The following is a 25350-nucleotide window of genomic DNA, read 5'->3' as shown; positions in this document are numbered from 1 at the left end:
AGTTGAAATTTTTTTTAAAAACAATGTGTCATTTTATTACAGAAAAAACACTTTCAACGCATAAGACTTCAAACTACATTAGCCCCAATATAGAGGGTCTAAAAATTGACGACAATATAGCGTTGCATTTACAAATAATTCCCAAATTATCCGGATTAGTTTGAAGTGTAGAATGCTCCTATAGAATTTTTTTCTTCAAACACTTATTTTGTTCCAGTAAATGGACAAAATTATAAAGGGCTTACTATATTTTTCTCTTTTACTTAAAATATTTAATCATATTCTCGAATTATTGAAGGTATTTACCGTTAGTTATTTCATTTTGTCATAATTTGTTAGATTTTATGGCGAATTACGATAAAATTGCTATGCAATTTTTTGTAAAGCAGAAAACTAAAATTTAGAAGCTTTCTATTCTAAAAGGTTGAAAAAGTTTTTTTAAATAGAACCAAGTACGAACGGACAGGGGGAAACTAATAAGCACCTTTTTTTATAATTTTGTTCGAAATATGCTAAAAATGATTAATTCTGGTTTTAAACGTTTAATGTAAGCAGCTGACTTCTTCAAAAAAAGTGTATTTATGTATTCTTTTGTATTTTGTGCGATATAAGTAAAATATTTTGTAATTTTATTTGATAATTACGAAACACTGTGAGAAGACAACAAGAACAAAAGTAGTTTTTTTAAAATATTAAGCATTAAACATTAAATATTATACATGCTTTGATCTACTCAAATAAAGGGTAAACAATATTATACATTTGGGGTTTAACTAATTTTATTGTTTTACAATAAACACTTGTTTAAAATTTTAACTAAAAATAACATAATTTTAATGTGTATATCGTAAGTACTCACAATTTTTATTGCTTGTTCAATACTTAATCAATTACAATGTGTAGAAAATTAAAACGTATAGAAAAACTAAAAGAGTTTGACACTTTGAACCGAGTATTTCAATTTGCAATTATTAGATTTAGAACATAAATTGTAGATTAATAATTTTTAGTATTGAACGAGAAAAAATAGAGTTGACTTTGTCAACTCTGTGATACCCGTACGAATTTGTTATCGAATATGCGAGTAAATATGCCATAACTGACTATGGGACAGACTATGACTTTAAGTTGCCGTATTACCATATTAATTTATGCAAAATTTCAGCACTGTGTTTTTCAAAATACTGTGTGTGCCAAACTACTATTGAATTTGTATGGCAGCTACCAGAAAGAGCCAAGAAATTTTAACGAATTTTATCAAACACATCGGCCCTACTAATATATTTCTTTGTGTAAAATTTCAATACCACTGCTTTTATAGTTTCTCAGATATAGCCAAATAAATTTTAAACTTGTATGGCAGCTACCCGAACCGGTACCCCGATCATGTCCAATTTAAGTAGGGTTCTGGCACTTACTACAATAAATCATTTGTGAAAATTTGGTGAACTTAGCTCAATTAGTTTTTGAGTTATCGTTGGGACGGACGGACAGACAAATCTAAATCAAGTCAGAATTTCACGCTGATTAAAAACATGCACTTGAGTCTATATCTCGGACCGTTATTTCTTAGCGTTACAAACGGTAAGGCAAATTTAGTATACCCTTTGAACATACGTTCGTACGGGTATAAAAAGAGTGTATCGTTTTTTATAATTATTTGAATTTTTTGCACATTACATTTCCGAAACTGCAAATTTTTCCAAATTTCTGTAATTGCAGAAAGCTGACGGAAAGTGTCATACCATTAAAAAATTTTAATTATTTTTCTTAACTCACGTAATTATAATGCCTCTTTCAATTTCTTTGTTAGTGTCATCCTAATTGTATGCAATTTTTGAAAAATTTTCGTATTTAATAAAAGTAATTTTCGTATGTAATTTTAAAAACAGTATTTTCATTTGTTTGAGGGAAAACTGCTACATTACAGACCATTAGTTTGACCCAATTTTATTTAAGTTTCAGAAGTATTGTACTCTTGTTAGGTAAGTTAATAAAAGGTTTATCAAATTTATTGTAAAAGTTTAAATTAGAAATCAATTCATACAGTATAAATTATTCATAAAAATAGCAAATCGATTTTAAATTTTTATAACATTTAATTTTGAATGAAATTTGAACTTTTCTGAAAATTTTTCCTTTTTTTTTTGCATGCATTCATATAAGAATTATTAAAGTTTTGATTTTTTCGAATTTTTATAGCTGAACTTTCACAACACAAAAAAATACGAAACAAATTTAATTAGTTCAATTTTAAATATAAAAAGTTTTAACCCCAACCGATCGTTAGTGTTTCCGAACATGTACGTCTATATTTTATGTGTGTAGGCAGTCAGGTACAAAATATACAGGAAGATACAAGTTAAAAATGTGGGTAAGTGTAGGTATTTTTTCTTTTTTAAGTTTCTAAATTGTTTTAATGTAAATATTTTTTTAAGCATTCAGTATGTATGTGTTATGTATGTATGCACATCATATTATATGACCTTTTTCATCATTACCTTTAATAAAGTGAATTTGTGAGCAATTTTTTTTCTTGTGCGTAGCCCTGAAGGTTTTCATTTTAAAAATAAAATTATAAACTTTTTTTTTTCAGTCAGAGAACTTTAATTTCATTATATTTACTGTGTTATTATTATAAATTTTTAAGTAAAAATGTGTGTGTACGTATCTCTAGGACTTATTCATTTCAGAACACCTTAATGAAATACATATGCCTTGTAATATTTCAGAACTCTGAAGTGCCCACAATAAAGTGGTTAACAATTAATGTTATACAAATATGAAGGTCTACTATAAATTAAAAGGTCAAACGTGTGAATTGTAAGTGATAATCAAATAATATTGGGATAAGTTAAAACATTTCTAAAAAATTTTCATATCTAAGACCAAAAATTCATATAAAATTATTATTTTTATAAATTTCTTTTAAATTATACTTAATTGACACAAAATGTGCACATAGTAACACAATTTTTAATTTATTTAGATGCATTATAGAATAAACCTGCCCAGAGTCTGGATTATAATTTTCAAATATCAAAAATTTATCGTTCGAGATTTTTATTTAAAAAACTAAGTTAATAATAAAGTCATGTCATAATTTTCACAACAGACACAAGAACGAAGGACTATTGACGGAGTGCAATGTTTTAGAAAATGGAAATGGGAATGGAAATATCTTTTGTTTTGGAAAAGTTCTGTAAACAATCATACAATGCCAACATATTTTATACAAATAATTTTTCAATATGGTATCTAAATATTGTAAAATTGCATCGCAATAGGCGCATTAATTTTTCAATTAGAAATAACTAAATTTTTTTAAATTAACCTTCTGAAATTATAATTTTCGATTGATAAAATTCAAAAAGTATAATATATAACTGACATATGTATGTTACATGTGTGGAATTACTTTTCTTATTTAAATCTATATACATATATAAAATCTCATAAAGAATAGTATATATGTGTGTTGATATATATGAGTGTGCATATACGATCTTTGTAAAAATTTTATACTTTCATGTACAGCTAAATATACACCTATTTACAAAACAAAAACTAAAAATCCTCATCCCATTATCAACTTCTTTAACTTCCCTTATATATACTCGTATAGGTACACTCTATTTAACAATTTTTAACTTCCTTCTTTTTTGTTTTTCTTTTTCAAATTTTACTATTGAAAATAAACAATATACTAAAATACAATTTTAATAAAATTTTTACAGTTATTGATTTTGTATATATATATATGTTATAAATGTATATATATTTATATATATATATATATATATTGTTTTGCTCCTACCTTCCGTCTATTATTAGAATTTGGAAAATTATTCTCTCATTCACGTGCAATATATTTATTTTATATATATCCTTAAATACATAATATCTATGTGCATATATATTAAGTATATATACATGTTTTATAAATATTTTAGTAAATTATATTTCAATAATGATTACTTTCTATATATATACATATATATATATATTTATATATATATATATATATATATATATATATATATATATATATATATATATATATATATATATATATATATATATATATATATAAATATATATATATATATATATAAATATATATATATATATATAAATATATATATATATATATTAAAATATATATATATACATATATATATATATAAATATATATATATATTAAAATAAAATGTTTCATGTCAAAAAACTATTTTAACTAAAAAAAAAATTGAAAAACAAAAATTTATTCGTTTTTATAGCTCTTCTTTTCTATATATCTTTACAATTAATTTCCATTTCATTATACATATATATACATTGTTGTTATATAATAAAATTAACTCGATATATACACTATATATATATAGATATTATATATATAAATATATATATGTATATATATATATATCAATTTAGTTTTCTTGTGTAATAACGTAAAAGGGATGATAAAAACGCTTAGATAAAAATAAAATTTCAAGAAAAAAAAAAACCAAAAATCGAGTATCAGGAACACGGGTAAACATTATACGAGAAATTTTATTATTATAAACAAAATTATATATTTACACACAAATATATATATATATATACCAACTTGCATATATTCAAAAAATTACATACAATAACAATATCATTGGTTATTTTTATAAATGTGACAACAAAAAAAAATTTCCGACTAAAGTTGGAAAACCAAAAAACGAAAATAACGTAAAAAGACAAAAAAAAAAACACAAACTTCGAAATACCGTCACTTGTTTTTCATGAATATAATAACAATGAAAGACCCCGAAAACAACAACAACAAAACTATAAAAATGAAAAGTTTTCCATCCAAAAAAAAAAAGAACATAAAGAATATCTCATAACTCCGATTGCATGTACACAGAGAAAAGCTAAAATATTAAAAATAAAGGTATACGAAAAAAAAAAAAAACAAAAACCGTAACGAATGCACATTATACACATTCTAATATATACATACATATGCACATACTTAGATGTCTATTTTTAAAAAAAAACAAAAAAAAAATATTATGCATATCTAAATATATATAAAAAGGCACATCCTTATGAGGATAAGAACATGTGCCATTTCAAGGATACTTAATTTAAAAAAAAAAAAAGAGAAAAAAAATCATCACGTATACACACAACTATAAAAGCGTATAGGTATGTACGTATAATGTATGGTTAAACAATTTGCTTCATAAATAATGTATGCGTGTCTACACGACGTCAATTATATATATACTCGTATATGTATATATTTATAAATGCATACGTATGTATACATATTGTGCTTACGTACGTATGAATGTGGCCAAGAAAAAAAGCTAAAAATTGGCTTTAAATATTTAGAAGCAAAAAATAAAAATATATTTTCTGTTTTTGCTTTATTTTTCTCGCACTCTTTCTCTCTATCTCTTTTCCTCTTCCTCTGCCTATCTCTGTTTAACCTTTATTTTCCATGCCCTCTTCTCATTTCTCTATTATAAATTCCTTTTCTCTTTCTTTTTTTTCCATTACATTTTGAATACATTATAATATTATTTTACTCATATAGATATTTTATAATAACAAGTATAATGTACAAGAAGTTATAAGAAGAATACTTTTATCCACTAAAAACCATTTTAAATTATCCTTAAACGGTAAACAAGAATCAAAAGAACAATACAAAAGAAAAAAAAATCGGAATCAGTTACATCATCGTCTTACATTGTTACGTATATAATATTATGTGAAGTATATAATGTTATGTATTCTAATATATTGATTAGAACAAAAGTATATAGATGTAAGTATGTAAGTATATGCGAAAGAAGAAGGGCTCTTCTATATTGAAGCAACAATTTAAATTTTTTTTTTTTTTATAAAGAAAAGAAGAGCAAAAGAAAAAAAAACAAGACAATGCGAAACAATCAATTTAAATAAAGGATGAGTTAAAAAATGACAAGATTAGTCATAATAATAATAATTATAATAATAATAATGTCCAAAAAAAAAACATATTTTTCTGGGAGTTCTTGTACAGGAAAACTAAATCGAAATTAGTAAATTTTAGTTTTATCAGCAATTTAATTAGAATTTTATCGCATTTAACAGGAGTTCATTTAAAATTAAGTCACGGTAGCAAAAAAAGTTTATTGTGCGCCTTATAAGGACCTACTATGTGCAGGTTATAGTTCTCCTTTGTGTAATTTCCACCAAACTCATACTAAATCCTATAATTTGTGATCCTGAAACGTTTTCGTGAAAAACGTTTCACGAAAATGGAATTATACATAGTAAGGCCCCCATGCCCCAGAGTTGCTCTCTTTTTTTGCGAACGGATGAATAAAAATATTTTTTGCCTCACTACTTGGATTTTTACCAGAATTAAATACACATAATATATGGTCTATATTTATTTGGTTGAAGATGAAAAACCTGCAAGTTATAGATAAAAGTTTTGAAAACGGTAAAACTTGAAAAAAAAATTAAACCAAAACTTTATATTGGAAATTGTATTTATTAACTTCCAAGCTGACATAATATACTCATATTTTCTTAGATGCATCATTTGATGTGTATTATGAATTTCAGCTTCTTGTATTAAGTGTCCGAAAATTAATATAAGATAATAATCAATATTAATTTATGATGTCTAAGACATATTTTTATGTCACTCTATATATGTCACTCTATTATCTCTCACTCTGTTATGACAACAGCTATTATGTCACTCTAAACTTAACCTAGTATATAGTACAATACATATATTTATACACCTAGTATACTTGTAGTTGGCGGCCAAATAAAAATTTTTTTTTTGTATATATAGCTAGTTGTAATAGTTTCTACCAAACTTCGCAGTAAATCATAAACTTGTTACCATCGCAATTTACAAATTATTTAAGAGAAGTAAATAAATAAATAAAATAATTATTAATAATTATGACGTGTCTATTATATTATATTTATTGCGTGTTTATATTTCAAATAATAATAAGTTCAAAGAAAATTATACAACGTATCCAATTTAATTCTAATTCTAATATTACTTGTACACTATGAGTTACTCTTTCAATTTTCATATTGAATAACATACATATAATGTAAAACTCTACTATATAAGATGTTATTCACTTCACATAATTTTTAAAAACATATTTAGGAATTTTTATTAAACAACATCTTGTGCTAGAATCTAAATTTAAAAGAAATTTTTGATTAAAAATATTATTGTCTTTACAATCTTAATAATTAATATGCGTGCTAACTTTATTACAATTTTAACTATTACGATAACTGAGGGGTCTTAGTATGTATAATTAGATTATCGTGAAATAAAATCGTATTTACAGAAATGAAAAGGAAGTATCATAATAATATACAAATTGATTGGTGCTACTTTAAAATTTTTCCGAATACAGCGAATATCGAATTATATAGTAAGGCACAATCGTAAAACACAATTATTTTATAATAAATATTATTATAATAGCTAACTAACAAATTTTAAAAATTTTTGTAAATTTAATAAAATTTACTATCAGATCAATGCTAAATCAAAAATTATTATAAAAAAAAATTACATGATTTGCACTTAAAAATTATTCAAAGTTTTATCGTAAAATGATTATTTATGAATACTAATTATAATTTTTACCTACATAATATAATATTAAATGTGATTACTACCCATCTTTACAGGCAATGTACTTCACTTTATAAGTGTAGTCCATTTTATAAGTGATGGTACGTAATCAGAAAAATAAATTTTAAAATTATAAAAATTTTCGAAAATAACAAATATTTTCATATACCAAATTAAATTCTATTATGCATTTGTACATATTTTGTTTAATAAAAATGCCAATACAATAATTTATATACTATTTTAGTGGTCTTATATATACTGAAAAATATTTAATACATAATTAAATTAATAATATTACGAATGATTAAGGCACTGTAATCGCACTAAATTAAATATGTAATAATAAAACAAGAAAAGTATTAATAACAATATTTGAAAAAAAAATTATAAATATTTTATTGATTTTTGTTAAAATTATATTTATTTATAATATAAAATGATTAATTATTATGTTGATTCGAAATTATAATAGATTCATTTCAGAGGGAAAAAAAAAACAGTTGAACAAAAATTAATAAACAATTTATTATTATAAAATGTTAAAATAAAAAAAAATTGAAAAAAAAAACAAAAAACAACAAAAATAAATGAAAATTGATTTATTCAGATTTACCTGAACCACTACGCCTGAATCTCCCAGAAAAAAATCCAAATAAATTTGCGAACATATCCAATGCACTCATGTATAAATTGACGATATGAAAAAATTGCCTAGACTTTATGAATTCTAAAAATTTTTTGTTTTTCTTTTTTTAAAACTAATTGCACTTTAATCAAATATTTAAAAGTTTCTCTTATTTTTTTTATTTTCAAAAATAATTTCTCAATAAAACGTATACAATTTATTTTTTATTTTTTTTTATAAAATTTTATATTTAAAAATACATTTATGTTATTTATATTTTTGTATGTACGTGTGTATATATTTTTAAATTGTCATCGTACCTCAGAATTTTTAATCTGAGAAATGAAAACTTTATTGCACTTAACTGTCGAATTCCACAATTTTTATGTTATAAATATTAGTAAAATAGTTTATATAGGGCATTTTTGTTTTTGCATATTATTTTGCTTATATATGTGATAGATATTTGATTTGTTTTTATGATATTTAATACTTCCCTGTACTTGTCTTGTTATTAATAGCTCATCCGCTCATCCTTGGAATGAATATATAAACAAAAAAAAAAAAAACAATAAAAATCATATATTTTTTTTTTTGTTATTTTTCATTTTATCACACTTAAATAAATATTTACACAAAATAATTGTACAATTTTTAATATATATATATATATATATATATATATATATATTATTTACAAATCATATATGTATAAAATGTAATAACCGGCACATAAAAATTATTTTCTTTTTTTTTTCGTATGTTTTCGTTCCTTGAACTAGAAGTAAAAAACTGTTTCAAATATCCTTAAAAAACTCTATCGAAACCAATGATGATTCATTGGTAGCCAGGAAAATATGCTACAATGTTTGAGAGAGAAAATAATATAAATAACATAGAGAGTAACATAGAAATGAAAAATTAATAAAGGATTTTTTTTTTGTTTTTAAATCGGTTATTTTATTTTGGGCATGCGTCATAAATTCCTTTTTGAAAATTCAATTTCACTCTTTATTCTTGATAATAATACTTTTGAATAGTGGAAATTCATAAGAAACATCCGGAATTCTGTTTTGAAAAACAATTTTGTTATTTGCGTTTTTTTTCTTGTTTTTTTCTTTTTTACTGCACCTATTATACTATTTTTTAATTTAAATAAGATTCACTTAAATAAAAATTTTGAAATAATTAAATAATATAATAAAGTATTCTTCATATTCGTTACATACATACATTCTAATGCAGTGCATAGAAATTTAAATGCGATTTCAAAGAGTTTTTTTTATTCTTTATTTTTACAAAAATGTCCTTAAAAAATTTAAATTGCATTTTTCATTGCAGACAAGGTTAATTGAAGACTATTTTGTTTGAATATACATAATATTTACAAAAATTATGATATTTTTATAAATTTAAAAAAGAACTGTTTTAGTTTTGTACATTTATGAGAAATTTAATAGCTTGTAAAAGAATTTGTGTTATTTAAAGTATTACAATTCTCGCTTTAAATGGAAATTTTTAAATTGTTTTAAGCTTTTCTACTTCAAGTTTCGAAATGAAACGATGAAAAGGAAAAGTAAAGAGAATTTTTTAATATATTATGAATTAAGAAATTAAATCGAGAATTGACATCGCATTTAAAATTTTCTTTTTTAATTAACAGATTATTATTAATTTACTGAAATTTTTCTGATATTGAATGAAAATTAAAAAGTACGTTTTATGGTATATACATATAAGGCACTTTATTCTTTGATATGACAAATTATATAATTCAGAGAAAAATAATTTCTTATTGATTGTATAACGAAATTAATAATTTCATATTAATTAAACTATTAATTATTTTTATATATTTACAACATTAATAACGATAATAAATGCAATTTAAGAGTCTTTAAATTGAATATGCAAAAAAAAAAAAATCCTTTTGAAAAAAATTTTTTTTTTCTTATTTAAAGCTATATTCCTTATTTAATGATCTGCCAATTAACCAACGTCGAATTTCTGAAGTTCCTGCTCCAATCTCATATAATTTTGCATCACGCATAATTCTCCCAGTAGGATAATCATTAATATATCCATTACCGCCTAATATTTGTATAGCATCAAGTCCGACTTGTGTTGCTTTTTCTGCACAATATAAAATAGCACCAGCACAATCTTTTGGTACAGCATTTCCTTTAACACATGCTCTAGCAACATTATACAAATATGAACGACAGGCATTTAAAGTTGTATACATATCAGCCATTTTTCCTTGTATCAATTGAAATTCTCCAATCAATTGACCTTTCTGTTTCCTTTGATGAGCATAATCAAATGAAATATCACAAGCAGCTTGCATTAAACCAACTGGCCCGGCAGCTAAAACCATTCGTTCATAATCTAATCCTGACATTAGAACGTATACACCTTTATTAATTTCACCCAAAATATTTTCGGCAGGTACTTTTACATTTTCAAATATAAGTTCACCGGTTGGGCTACCTCGCATTCCAAGTTTATCAAGTTTTTGACCAGTACTGAAACCGTCCCACTTTGTTTCTACAATAAAAGCAGTGATCGCATGTTTTCCAACAGTATCTTTTGGTCCAGTTTTAGCATATACAACTATAATATCAGCATTTGAACCATTGGTTATCCAGAATTTTGTTCCGTTCAGAACATAATGATCCCCATTTTTTTCAGCACGTAGTTTCATTGAAACAACATCACTTCCTGATCCGGGCTCTGACATTGCCAAAGCGCCAATATGCTCACCCGAAATCAATTTTGGTAAATATTTTTCTTTTTGCTCCTTTGTTCCATTTTTTTTTATTTGATTTACACACAAATTTGAATGTGCTCCATATGACAATGCAATACCGCCAGCAGCTCTTAAATACGAAATTAAATATCCATTTACCTATTTAGCATTAAATTTTGATATGAAAACTTTTGAGTGAAATTACCTGGAACATTCTTCCATAATAATGCAATGATCTAAGTAATCTCCACCTGTCCCACCAAATTCAGGTTGTACAGTAATACCCAGAAAACCTTGATCACCCATTTTTTTCCAGAATCCTCGAAAATCTCTAAAAATATTCTAATTAAACATTACTTTAATAATTACGTATATATTTTCTTACTTAAAATCATCATTTTTATCAATTTCGTTTGCATATGGTGCCAATTCTTTTTGAAAGAAATTAAATGCTGTTTCGCGGAGCTAAAATATATTTCAGATTTTTTTAAATTAACTCAAAATTTTTAAATCCAAAATTAGAAATTTAATTGGTACTTACTTGCTTTTTATCATCATTTAAGCCAAAAAAATCGTCATTAATAGGATAGTATGACATCAAACGATTTGAAGATGCTGATATGGAAGGAAGTGTCCTTGGAACATTTATTTGCAAATTTAGATTTTTAAAAAAGGAGTTCCCAATTAAACGCAAAACAGACATTTTAATTATTGTATAATCAAAGAACAAAAATTAAAGAAAATAAAAAAAAAATAATAGATTTTTAAATTAAAAAAATAAAAAAAATTTGCCAATTGAACTTCGCACTAATAGTGCCCTGTAGAAATGGTATATGAATTATGTATGTATATAAATATGTAAATTACTACACACAGGAATTTTTGTTGTTCGTAAAATTTTATTTCGAATTCGAATTGTCATAATCATGTTGATTTTGACATGACATTCTGGTAAACGTCATAATATTTGAAAAGCAATAATTGTACAATTTCGAAAAAAAATTTACAATGGCAATACTGTTCTTTAATTAACGGTACTTTTTCAAATAGATGGTTGTCACTTGTCGAATGTCGATTAATTATAAAAATGAGCGTTGTGTAAAATTTTTTTATTTTATTTTTTGAATTTAGATAATAGAAAAATTGGTAAAATAACAAATGAACGAAATTATGTAATTGTGTTTTATAATTTTAATATAAACTTTGTACGCAAGTGATACTCAGACAGGTTTGGCCTATATTTTACATTTCAGCTTCATTCATTTTTTCATTAATTACTAAGTAATATTTAGAATACCAAGAACATGGTAAGTGTATATATAAAATATTAGAAAAATGTCGAATTTTAAATAGCGAAAATTTTAATTGTAAACTAATAAACTTGCTATCTGCATATACAAAATTTTCATTTTAAATTTTTTCAGTTGAATACGATTTTCAAGTTAATTTAATCAAAATGAATACCTACATATTTATACCTACAATTTGGTATTATTATTTTAAGACAAATTTAGCAAAAAACATTTAAAATGGCACAGTGGAAGTTATAAGAGAAAAGAATTACCTTTAAAATTCCAAAATTCTAACTCATACCAGTATAGTAAATTCTAAAGAAGTTGTCAATAAAAAATTTAAAATATAAGTAAATAGAAAACCAATATTTTTTAGAATTTTATTAAAGATGTTTTACTTGTTACATCACAATCTTTTTTGTACATTTCATTTGAACAATTAAATGTTTCAATAAATGCTTTATCATATTTAAAACTATTTACAAAATTATTTTCAACACTTTCATTTGTCATTGAACAATGATATTGCATTAAACTTAAAAAGAATAATTTGTTATGATTTAAATCAAAGCTGTTTAAAATATTTTTATTTTCTTCATATAATTTTTCATGATTTTCTTGAAAATCTTTAATATATTTCATATAATCATTTAATGATAATTTCACAGCATACAAATATGAAATATCTGCAGAAGTTAAATCATGACATTTACTTTCTTTGATTTCTCTTTCGAAAGCATATTTATTATTACCAACAAATGCCATCCATATTTCAAATAATTCGGTTGTAAAATAATAATCTAAAGGTTTATTATGAGTTTCAATATTAAAAATCAATTGATATGATTTTCCTATAAATTCAAGAGCTTCTCTTATCTTATCGGGATCATTTAAACCGTAATGCTGCATAACAATATAAGTATTGTATTGATTTAAAAAATAATTATCTTCACTTATATCAATTTTACTATATATTTCGTTTAAAATTTTATTATTTATAGCTGCTTTATAATTTGTTAAATAATATTTAATAGGTTCTACTGTTTGTCTCGTAACTTCTTCATTCATTTGACCACCAATTCCAACTGGCCAATTTCTTTTAATATTTCCAAATGAATTATTAAATCTATTCAAAATTAACAAAAAATTATTTTTGTCATCATCATTCAAATAATTTTCTAAAATATTTCCAATTATAATTGGCTTGAAATAACGTAATACCAGATCACATGAAAAATAACTTTTCTGTACATCAACATATTGTCCTACAAAATAATTTGCTAATGTTTTTAGATCAGTTCTTTTCATTAAATTAATTGTTTGATTAAAGTTTTCGATTTGATATATTACAAAAGCTTTTTTAACTTTTTCACAATCAAGTTTTACAATATCACAATAAGTATTTAAAAATTTTTCCGAGTCAAAATTGGGAATTTTTGTTTTGAATTCTTCCAAGGTAAGTTTTGTTTTTTCATTATTTCTATTTGCATCATTAATTGATTTTATTTCATTTAAGAATGCTTCAATATCTTTTAAAGATTTTTCAATTGTAATTTCATCTGCAAAACCCATTTCCAACATATTTGTTTTAAATTCATTAATTACATCTTTAATAGGTTGAAATGGTCCAGTACTAAAAATTATAGTAGCATTATATTTTTTTTGATGTGATTCAAGTTTATCAACATCCCCTAAATATCGAATATCAATTAAACTATTTGCATTAAAAATCATTACGTCAACCATAATTTTAAGTAAATCATCTTCAGTAATATCTTTTTGTATTGGCCACTTTTCCACAGATTTTAAACTTTCAATTTCATGAAAAGCTTTTTTATAATTTTTTTCATCTTTACATGATTTAAAATAGGATATCGCTTTTGTTTCACCTTCACTTGGTTTATGTTCTTGACCTTTTAAATATGTTGATAACCATTCTTCCATGGAATATTTACTTTTAGTAAACGTATTAATCGTATTCGTATTTAAATTTCCACATGCATATTGAATAAAATTATCACATGGATTAATTTCATTTTTGATCTTTTCATTAATAGATTTTGTAAATTGTAAAAATTGATTTTCTTTATTGATATCCGCTGATATAATTTGACACAATAAACCAAATAAAAAAACTTTTAAAAGATTTTTTAATAAAATTAACATTTTTGAGAATTTCAATTTTTTTTCTATGATCTTCAATAATATTTAACAATTCCTATGAGCTGAAGCTCAAGACTGACTTAAAGTTCACGTTTATTATAGTATTTATAATAAATTCTTCTCTTTAATTTGTCTATCAGCTCATTTTTTTTGTACGTGCCATTAAAATTCTGGTTTTCGTATTTAAGAATTATAAAGAAGTACAACATACATTTATACTCGTCACAATTCATTTTTTTACTTCTTTTATTACTTATCTCTTAAAGAGAAAAATATATGGAGTGAGAAAGGCTGATTGAGTATTTGGAACATTGTTTTGGTACGGATTAACAATATTCTTCACTTTAAGATGATTGATTCTTACTTTATTATGTCAATCATTTAAATTTTTTGTTTTATACGAGACATTCCTGTGCATACATCGATTCTTATGTAATTAATTTATTTACTCATCTTTTTAAAAAAAAAACAAAAAATACGAAGTGAAACTGGTTTGTTTACCTTTAACTTTTTAAGATTAACTTTAAAAAAAATTTTCGTGAGTAATATGTTTACATCTTACATACTAAGTAAAAGTAAATACAAAAATAAGTAGATTATATTTAAACTCTTTAATTACTTTTCAATTCTTTGAAAACTGATGTTAATTTTATGTATTGAACTGATAAATAAGAACATAAGTATTAAATGAATTTTGGTATTTTAGGTTACATACGCAATTTGTTAGACGGTTCAGAACAATAAGCTAAAAATATAAACGATTATACATAAATAATGAACAAGAAAAATAAATATAAGTTTAAATAATAATTGCTACTACGTATGAGATTAAAGATTTCCACATAAATTTTAAGATTGTGTTGACAAAGTTGAGTAATAGCAATTCAAAATAACTCAAATTAATCTGTTTGTATCAGCAATATTAATGAAAAGTTTGTTGTCAGTGCAAATCTAAAGGTTAACGTCGATTTTCAAAAAATTAAAAATAAAATCAGTAATTTAAATATAAATCTATTCATTTTTTGGTTAAATGAAGATATATTTTAAATAGTATATTGATCTGGAATCATTAATCTTATTGTATCTTATAATATTTACTAGAAAAGAAAGATAAATTTAATTGAAGATTTGTACCAAGTGCAGAATAATAATTATTTCTTGTCCTTTCTTGTTTTATATTCATCAATTATTGAGAATTATGATAAATTAAAATAACAAAAAGCAATTTAAAATATATAGTAAAATGAGGAGAACGAAGCAAGTACCCTTTTAGTGGCTTACACTTTTTACAACCGGTGTTTTAGCAATTAATAGTCATAATCTTATGAATCTGTATAAACCAAATTATTTTTTTTTTTTTATAGATCTTAAATGCATTTGCTTTTATGTGATCGAAAGTTTTAAAATTTTTAGTAAGCATTCTTATATTTTAATACAAGTATTAATCTACAAAGCATCATTTAAAAAAAATTTCGTAGCCTCTCATTTGATTACCAATAAAATTTAATTCTTGAAATTAAACTTGCTTAAAATGATCGTAAAATAAATATAAAGAATGTTCTAATTAATACGAATAAATTGAATTTAAATCAAAAATTGATAAATTAGTTTGAATTTTAATACATACATAAGTAAGTAGTTAATTTTATTTGAGTTATTGAGAAAAAAATAAAAATTTCAATTGGAATATTTTTTATTTTTCAACACCAAAAAAAATATACGTAAGTATAATGCATAGCTTGGTATAACATCTAAATAAAAACAAAAATATTAATAATTATTTTATAAATAATTTACTTACTTTGAAATAAAATATTTCGCGTTGAAAAAAAATTCAATAAATTTTTATACAATTTAAAATTAATATTTATTTATTATTTATATTTAAATTTACATAAATTTTGTTGTATATTTGAAAAAGAAAAAAAAAAGAAAATTATACTTGTATTATAAGAGACTTTAATAAAACAAATTATTTGAAAATTATATTTATGTATATACATGCTTCAATTTAAAAAAAAGTGTAACCATTATTTTATTTTAAAAGATATTTGATTTGGAAAGTTTCACGTTTTCAATTTTTATTTAAAATTTTGTAGAAGAAATTTAAAATATATGTATATATATTATATAGATGAAATTAAATTTTTTTTTTTGGTATATTTTCAATATTACACAAACATTTAGGCACATTTTTCATTATAAATGTAAATTTACTTTTAACTACTAATATTATTTTATAAAACGCAATAATTATTATTAAAACAAGAAAAGTTAATTAATGGCTGCAATACTTAATTGAATTTATAAAAGTTCAGGTGTTTTATAAAATCCAGAAAAGAAATTTTATAAATTTTCTACTTTTTCCTACTTTTTTGTCAAATTTCATAAAATTATTAAGTATACAGATTTATTTAACTTTTTGTTTTGTTAGTGTTAATTAATTATTTTTATATAATTTTTTTGTTTTTTGACACATCATTTACAATATAAAAGCACTTTTGCGTATAAATTTATAAGGATTTCATTTAAAAGCAGAAATTTTGAAACTATATTTAATTTTTTTTTTTATTATTATTATTAGTATTATTAAAATTTGCTATATTTTCATTTTAAAAATTTTTTCACAGGTTCACGTTTTGTATTTTATGAAATTTCCTAAAATTTTAAAGGTACTGGACGACTCTAAAGATTTTACTTTAATTTAAATGGTAATGAACTCGATTGAATGAATATTATTATGGTTTACTTACATATGAATTATTGTTCTATAGAAATTAAATTAAATTATACTGGAAATTAAATTGCATTTTACTGGACTATAAGACGATATTGAATTTTACTGCACATTATTCTTTTGTTTATTATTGATTTAATTGAAATATTGAAAGTTATTGGACAATTACTTAATAAGCATTGAATTATAAGTTATTTTTTCAAAAAACAAAATTAATGTTTAGTTTAATAATAGTTTTAACAAAAGAAGCGCAAGACCAATGATAATTAATTTAAACTGTAGGAATAAATATCATAATTAAAATTTCATTTTGGATGTATATATGTAAGTAAATGTTAATGTATAATGAAATATGTAATAATAAATTTTAATTCTCAAAAGTGCACTTATTGTATGATTTGCTTAGCTTTCTTATATAATATTAGTAATTATATATTCTTAATATAAATATAGCAATGAAGAAAAATATTTTGAAGTAAATTTTATTTGTAAAGTCTGTATGACTTTTTGAGGTTCTCCCAAATATAAATAAAAATAATTGCTATACTCAATCCAATTCATTTTAAATATATATATATATATATATATATATATATATATATATCTTTTAATTTGAAAATTTAATTAATAATTCACCTTAGACTGTTAAATTTCTAATAGAATCATTGAATCCTTTTTAATTATTATTTATTTGTAAATGGGAAAAAAGTCAAACGTTAACAACTTATTAAAATTTACTTAATTTGTTTTTTTCATATTCTAAATTTAATAATAGTAATATTTAGTTCACACATTTTTAAAATAAAAATTAATATTCTGGCACAAGTATAATATTATTTTTATGCATACTTTACATATTATAATTAATTATATATGATATATAATACATATTTAAATATATTTATATATTACATATATTTTTAATATTTACGAATAAAAAAAACCCTTTTATTGGTTTATGGCAAAATGATTTTTTATTAAAATTATAATTTATAATATTAGTTTCTCTTAAAATTTTATTACATTCTCTGTGCGTCATAAAATGTGTTTATTTTAGTTCGGAAAATAATTTTATTATGTATATATATATACATAAATTATACATATTTATCTATGTATTTTTTTATAAGCATATTATTTTAAAACATCTATATTAAATTCTACAATGTACTTAACTAGAATGTATTTTTTATTTTTATTTTTAAGGCTTTTATTTATTTGTTTCTTAAATATTGGCAGCAATTTCGAAAGATATTATTCAGCTCTATGTTTAATCAGTGTATTAATTAGATCTTATATTTTTGAATTTAAATATAGTCAATAGTTTTTTTAAGTCATAAAAAGATAAATATTACCGCAGTTTTGTTACAAGATATAAAACTAAATTGCATAATTATACAAAAAAATATTTAAAATATAAATGTTTATATTTGATATTGTACTGTAGTAAGTCCTTGTTTAATTTTAAAAGGTATATAGATTTTAGAGTTCAAATGACTTATGTACAATTTCAAATGCTTAATTGGACTCTAATATTCGATACTAAAATTGTCAAATATTATTTTTAGGTATAACTTGTAACAGAATGTTATAAAACTTGTTCTATTTTCTAAGTATAAGTTGTGTAAAATCAACTTTTAAATGCTAAATTTGTTCAGGAAAAATTTAATATTATTTAGTAACTGCAACATAGATCTGATTAATTATCTATTTTTTTTTATTTTTAGTTAATTTTTTTTTTTAATTTTGCCATATTTTTCTAATACAATATACACATTTTATTAATAATTTTGTTATATATATATATTTTTTTTTAAATACAATGCAAATATTTTACACATGAAAATAATCAATCTGAAAGAAAAATATGTCAAAATACAATTACAATTTTATTAATTTTTAATTTTTTTTTTATTATCATTAATTAATTTTTTAATAAAAATATCAGTATATGTACATAAAAAAAAAGTATTTAATTTTTTCTCCTTGTTAAATGTTAATTATTTTAATTAAAATATTATATATGTTTATTTTTATTAATATTAAAATTTATTATGTTGGCTTTTCTAAACGGAAACTATGTTTTTGACTTTTTGTTTCCGTTCGGGATTCTGTAGTTGTTGTTAAAATTTTTCGTTCTAATACTCGTTGTGTCATCGATGAAAGACGTTGTGAACCTTCTTCTTCTAAATTTAAACGGCCATTGTTATCTGTGCGTATTGTTAATTGTGAAAAATTCGATTCTAATGGTTTTATTTCACTAGATGATTCATAAGACCGGGTTTCATATCTATTTATTTTTAATAAAACGGAAAATATAAATGAAAAATTAAGAAAATTAATTAGAATTATATTCATAGAAGGTTGTAGATAAAAAAAAATTAATCAAATTTTTATTTAAAAATAAGGTTTTTATCGTATTTTTTTTTATAAAGATCTTATTTTATTTAAGATTTTAAATTTTTTGAATTAATCAAATGAACTACGCTCTTACAAAATAAAATATAAACTAAATAAATAATTTACCTAAAAAAATTGTGTATTAAATTTAAAATGTTTTCAACATTAACATTTAAATAATATTCTTCTAAACCACAAATGTATAATTATTATTTCTTGATCATATATTAACATTTATTTTAATACCAAATTTTTACTGGAATCAGTTATTACAATTTAACATTTAAATTAAATACAATTTTACATTAAGTACACTATGTTTTTCAATATTTTATCACTAAAAATTTTAAGCGATTTCGATAAATTTTACAGAAACTTGTCTGTCCAATAAGTATTCAACATAAAAGTATTGCTAATTTATGATCAAGAATATTGATATTTGGTAAACTACAGTTTGTATCTAAATATTCACTGGAATGTTGTTATTAATATATTGTTGTGCTCTTTTTATGAATTGTGATTGAACTTACACTTCATTAGTGACTTCTGGGGCATCTTGACTGCAATTTATTTGAAAATAATTTGTTTTTGTTTTTAATCAAAATTTTTATCGATGTTTAATCAAAATAGAAAACGCACAAACGTTTAATTTTATAACAAATTTCACAATTCAACATCAAGCTTTTTATATGATTAAAAATAGTTTTTATAGCTGCAGTGATCAAATCGGACAATTTAGAAGTACGAATAATTTAGATGATGAAAAAAGAGTAATAATGAATGAGAAAAAAATTTTAATAGAATAAAATATAGTAGAAATATTTTTATATACTTGGAATTGAATTATGTAATGTTGTTAAATGTAAGCGTGTTATTATGTCAATTTAAGGCACAATCTTTTTTTCTTGTATAAAACTACTTTTAAAGAATTTAAAGTATTATATTTTTGAAAATTTTAGGTAATCACACTTGAAAACAAGCTAAATTTAAAATAATTGAAATCGAAATGTTCAAAAACTTTTTTAATTCATAACTACTTTTATTCTATATTTACATTTATATTTACTCCAAGGATTACGATTAACAATTACAGAAATATTAAATCTTAACTAAAGTAATCCAAGTTTAAACAAATTATTTTGAAATCTTTAAGCAATATTATTTTTTCTGCGATATTATTTTCAATGCAAGTGCTTAAGATGTTTTCCAATTTAATTGAAAAAAACCACACAATATTTTGAGAACGGGAGTTAAGAAACTTCTTTAAAAAAAAATTTATTTTAAGAATCGAAATAATTTTTGGAAGACATGCTGTATGTATTTATATAGCACTTATTTTACGGAAATATTTATTAAAATAGTAAAAAATTCACCCACACACAGATAAGGTAATTGAAAAAATATGTTACAGTCAATGAATAAAATTTTGTGTATAATTTAGTACAAAACAATGTTAGCTAAAGATAAAGAATTTTTAAGTAAGACAAAACAAATGTAAATTCATAATTATTATGTTTTTCGAAAATAATTTATATATTTCTAATATAAATAATTATGAATAAAATATTAAATATGAAAATCATCTTAAACTGCAAACGAACTAAATACAAAATAATTCTAGCAAAAATTTATAAGAACTCACCTAGATGTGTAGCCCTCATAATTTTGTGGTCCTGTGCCTGAAGGTTTGAATCCACCAGTTATTTGTATAACACCACCTTGTCCGAATGTTTTATCATGTAAATCTTTCACTGTTGCTTCAATATTTTTTGATATCTTTGTTGTTTTTGTTGATGTTGAAGAATCAGATTTTTGTTGTTGTTGTTGTTGTTGTTTTAACATTTTTTGTTCAAATGTTTCATATTGTTGATGTTTTTGTTGATCGTTTAATTTTGATTGTTGTTCATCAGTTGATGATTTTTGAATTTTATTGATTGTCGAAGACGATGTATGTGAAGTTTCAAAATTATTTTGATTAGTTATTTTTGATAATGGACTTAATGGTGACACACCACCATTAGCACTAGTAGTAGTTACAGTTGTATTAACAGTAGTATTATTACCAGTTGGTGTGATATTTCCATAATTAGTTGTTGTTGTCGTTAATAACGTTTGGTTATTTATTCCTACACCAAAAGGACTTGTTGGGGTTAGAACAACATTTGGACTACCAGGATATGGTCGTGGTATAGCGTTTGCAGTTAATGTGGGATTTGGTCTAAATGTTGTTGTATTTAATGAAGATATTTGCTCTCTTTGGTTATATGCTGTAGATAAAGGCGGTGGAGGTGGTGGAGGAGGTAAATTATCATTTATTAAATCTGGATGATGGAAATGTTGTGGTGGTGGAGGAATTGGGGGAGGGGGTGTTGAAGTTTTTTGAAATGAGGATTGATATATTTGGTTAGAGGATGTTTCGTGATGGTAAGGATAGTTATGCTGTTGTTGCTGATAGTTAGTAGGTAATGTTTGGTAGTACTGATGTTGTTGTTGTTGTTGTTGTTGTTGTTGTTGATAGCCCAGTGACGGTGAAACATTAAAACCAGATCGATTTAATGACTGTTAAATTTGGATTAATATTTGATTAGTATTTTGGTTAGAAAAAAAATTACTTTATGGTTCATAATTGTTAATAAAATTACAATTTTATCTTTAAATTGCTATGCTTTCTAACAATTAAACCTAAAACAATTGATTGAAAATTAAATTCAGTTGTTTCCTATTTGTACCTAAGTTAATTTGTAAGTATTTCTAAGTGCTTTAATTATTTTTAAATTGACTATTAATTTATAATTAATTAAAAAAAAAAATAACTTACTATTAGCTTATTTATTAAGCTTTTTATAATAATATTTTTTTTTTGATTATTCATAACTTGAGAGTGGCTTTATTTTGTGAAATTAAAGTGACTTTTTTTTTGTTTTGAGAAAACCACACCTTAAAACTTTTTGTTATTTTAAAATTTTTAAAAAATTATAAGGTGTATAAAAACGAAATAATTGAAGATATTTGAAGGTGGTGAATATAATTAAAAAAAATAATAAAAATTGCATTATTACATTTGTACTTTTTAAAGGAAATTATTAATGTTATCGTTTTCATAAATGTAAGTGAAAAGAAACATTAAAAATATCTTAGTGCAATATAAAAATTCATGAAAAATCTTCATTTTCATTGTTTATTCTTTTGCTTATCAAATTTTTAATATAAAAGTCTGAAACAACTTTTTTTCATTTTCGATATCTTGTATATCTAGAAAATCTTAAGGATTTGTACACAACTTCCGTTTGTGTTTTTCCAGCGGGTGTTTTCTTTTCAATAGCATGTTTTACCTGTAATTTGTTCATTGTTTTTTTATCAATGTTAATTCGCAAATATTTTAAATTTATTTAGGTGGAAGCTCAAAAAATCAAATAACAATTAATAATGTATTAATAATGTATTAAAAAAAAAAATTCCTAAATTTCGCGAAATATTGCTTCCCTAGTTTTTTTTTATTTTTCCATGTTAAATACAAAATCTAGCTAAGAATGAATGATAATTTAAGTATTTGATATAATCGTTATAATTTGTAAAGTTACGCTACCCCACTTAATCGTTCGATTAATAGTATTGTTCGATAAAATTATCCAAAATTATGTTTATTGCCTATCTCTACAACATTTCATCTTTATCTAAAAATTTACAACTGAATCAGCTTTAACATATTTAATTTTTGAAAAATTTTCCTTTTATTTGTAACTCTATAAGATATAGGAAAATCAGTATAAAAGCAATTTAAACAAATTATTTCAAAGATTCAGAAGCAATAAATGTTCTTTCTATCATTTTAAATCATTTGGTTTTTAGTTATTAAATATATGGTATGTATGTTTTGAAATTTTAGTCCTAAAAATATTCATATTAGTTTAGCGTTTTTAAAAATAATGAAAACTTTTCCAATCAATATTAATAATTTTCAATTTATAAAATTAGTTTTTTCCGCCTTTCTAGTAAAATTAGAACTTAATTTTAATCAGTATTTAATTATAATGAATTAGTTGCGAAGTAATGTACAAAATTTATGTTCTACCTGTATTTATTGTTTTCGTTTTGTTGAACGATTTTAATTTTTTACTCAAAGTTTTTTTTTGTTTTGTTTTTTAATATACACACACTAAATTTTAATTTTTAAATTTTATACACTTATTGGAGTACATAAATTTCTAACAATATTACTAACATTAATAAAAATATCATTACTTTAATATTAAGATTATTAAAAATCTAAATAATTAATAAAAAAATATATAATCAGATATAAAAACAAATAATTTTTGTTTTTTTTTGTTCATTTACATACATTGGTTTGATAATGGGTTGGTGAAGAGTAACCTCCGCTACCATGATATTGATGATATTCATCGGTACTATCAGTTGACTCATTGAAAGTGCCAAAACCGCTAGGATTATTTTGTCTTGCAGTAGCATGACGTATTTGAACTAATTTATCTCTAGCTTCTGCTAATTTTTTCTCCATTTTGTAGACTTCAGAGCGTGCATCAATTTCTTGTCGCATACGATCAACCATACTTGTATTTATTTTTAAGACATGCTCATCTTCGGCATCTAATGCTTGTTGGGCTGCATTTACTAAATTATCCGTTGCCTTAATAACAGAATTACCAGCTGACTGTAAACGACGACCAGTTTCTGAATTTGGATTTGATTTAACTTTGCATGCAATTAATAATTGTGCTGTTGATGCAGCAACTTGTTTTGCTGTTGAAATCAATTTTTCTTCGGTTCCAACACCGCGTACTAAATTTTGAGCGGCTTCAACGAGACTATGTGTGGCTGCAGCAACTAATCTTGCTGCCGATATTAAACCTTCTGACCATTGTCCATCATCTGAAGAATGTAAAGGACGGCGAGCTACTTTTCCTTGATCTATTAATTCACGTTGTGCTGCATTTGCTGCTCTAACTAATGCTGCAGAAGCCGCCATTATACTTTTAGCAGCTTCAAGAATCATTTCATCAAAATTCATATTTTCATCAGGCATCTAAAATATTAAATATAAAATTAAGTGAAATAATCGCTTAACACTATATTTTTTTCTATAAAAAAAATCTTATAGGAAAAGATTTGTGTTAATTTTTAATTAATTTTATGAATTTTTTAATACCTTACTTAATAAATAAAGTTAATGTGTTAGAAGAAAAATGGCTAAATCACAATAATAATATGTTTGATTCCTGGTCGAATAGAAATTTAAATTACAACCAAGAATATCAAACATATCTTACCGTAATTCCCATAGAAAGCAAGAAAAGTACATACCATCACCATAAAGAAAAATATGAAAAATTTTTGTATATGTTTTTTTTAATTAAATAAAGAATTTTACTGTTAATGCGAGTAATTGCAAAATATTTTAATAATTTATAAAAAATATATTTATATATACACATACATAATATGTACATGTATTTATATATACGTGTATTAAATTAATAAGCATTCATAGATATAATTCTACTCTATTTAAAATTGTCTTTCGACTTTTGTATGTGTTTTACTTGTTGTAAAAAGGGGGTGTAAAATTTTAACTATCAGTAATGACATATTTTTTAATAGAATGCCAAATTTGATAATAAATAATATTTAAAAGTTTTTGAAGTTTCCATTACCGAACTAAGTTGCAGCTGAAATAATGCTAGGATTGAAATTTAAACATGC

At 22.8% G+C, this 25350-nt stretch overlaps 3 protein-coding genes across 8 annotated transcripts in view; all 3 read right to left on the bottom strand.

Moving 5' to 3' along the window:
* Positions 1 to 8436, bottom strand: part of LOC129614578 (trichohyalin) — an 84865-nt gene extending 76429 nt beyond the window's left edge. Inside the window, exon 1 of the mRNA XM_055529277.1 lies at positions 8277 to 8436. Coding sequence (XP_055385252.1) covers positions 8277 to 8346 — 70 coding nt within the window. The 5' untranslated portion in view covers positions 8347 to 8436. The remainder of the gene's footprint in view (positions 1 to 8276) is intronic.
* A 1576-nt stretch (positions 8437 to 10012) lies between these two features.
* Positions 10013 to 11868, bottom strand: LOC129614584 (isovaleryl-CoA dehydrogenase, mitochondrial). The gene is made up of 4 exons (XM_055529284.1): positions 11579 to 11868; positions 11423 to 11502; positions 11243 to 11368; positions 10013 to 11167 (listed from the first exon to the last, which is right to left on the bottom strand). Exons 1-4 carry the CDS (start codon positions 11738 to 11740, stop codon positions 10240 to 10242), a joined length of 1296 nt encoding a protein of 431 aa, XP_055385259.1. The 5' UTR covers positions 11741 to 11868; the 3' UTR covers positions 10013 to 10239.
* Positions 11869 to 17895: 6027 nt separating this feature from the next.
* LOC129614605 (talin-2) overlaps positions 17896 to 25350 on the bottom strand; it is a 94987-nt gene continuing 87532 nt past the window's right edge. For 2 of the 6 annotated variants that reach the window (XM_055529312.1, XM_055529313.1), the window contains 4 exons: positions 23972 to 24673; positions 21272 to 22188; positions 20160 to 20189; positions 17898 to 19519 (listed from right to left, as the gene is read on the bottom strand). In XM_055529312.1, the coding sequence (XP_055385287.1) occupies positions 19282 to 19519; positions 20160 to 20189; positions 21272 to 22188; positions 23972 to 24673 (1887 nt within the window). In that variant the 3' untranslated portion in view covers positions 17898 to 19281. Of the gene's footprint in view, positions 19520 to 20159; positions 20190 to 21271; positions 22189 to 22752; positions 22962 to 23971; positions 24674 to 25350 lie in introns of those variants that run through there. The other 4 variants (XM_055529315.1, XM_055529317.1, XM_055529314.1 and 1 more) reach the window with 4 other exon arrangements.

This window comes from Condylostylus longicornis, unplaced genomic scaffold, assembly GCF_029603195.1.
Source record: "Condylostylus longicornis isolate FDR11 unplaced genomic scaffold, ASM2960319v2 ptg000113l, whole genome shotgun sequence".
NCBI classification, from domain to species: Eukaryota; Metazoa; Arthropoda; class Insecta; order Diptera; family Dolichopodidae; genus Condylostylus; species Condylostylus longicornis.
Note: the sequence above shows the minus strand (reverse complement) of the source record. Positions and strands in the feature narration are given on the sequence as shown.

Coding starts and splice junctions, on each gene's coding strand:
- LOC129614584 (XM_055529284.1), bottom strand. CDS start 11,740: ATGTCTGTTTTGCGTTTAATTGGGAACTCCTTTTTTAAAAATCTAAAT. Junction 11,369..11,422: donor GATAAAAATGATGATTTTAA/GTAAGAAAATAT, acceptor GAATATTTTTAG/AGATTTTCGAGGATTCTGGA. Junction 11,168..11,242: donor ATTATGGAAGAATGTTCCAG/GTAATTTCACTC, acceptor TTCGTATTTAAG/AGCTGCTGGCGGTATTGCAT.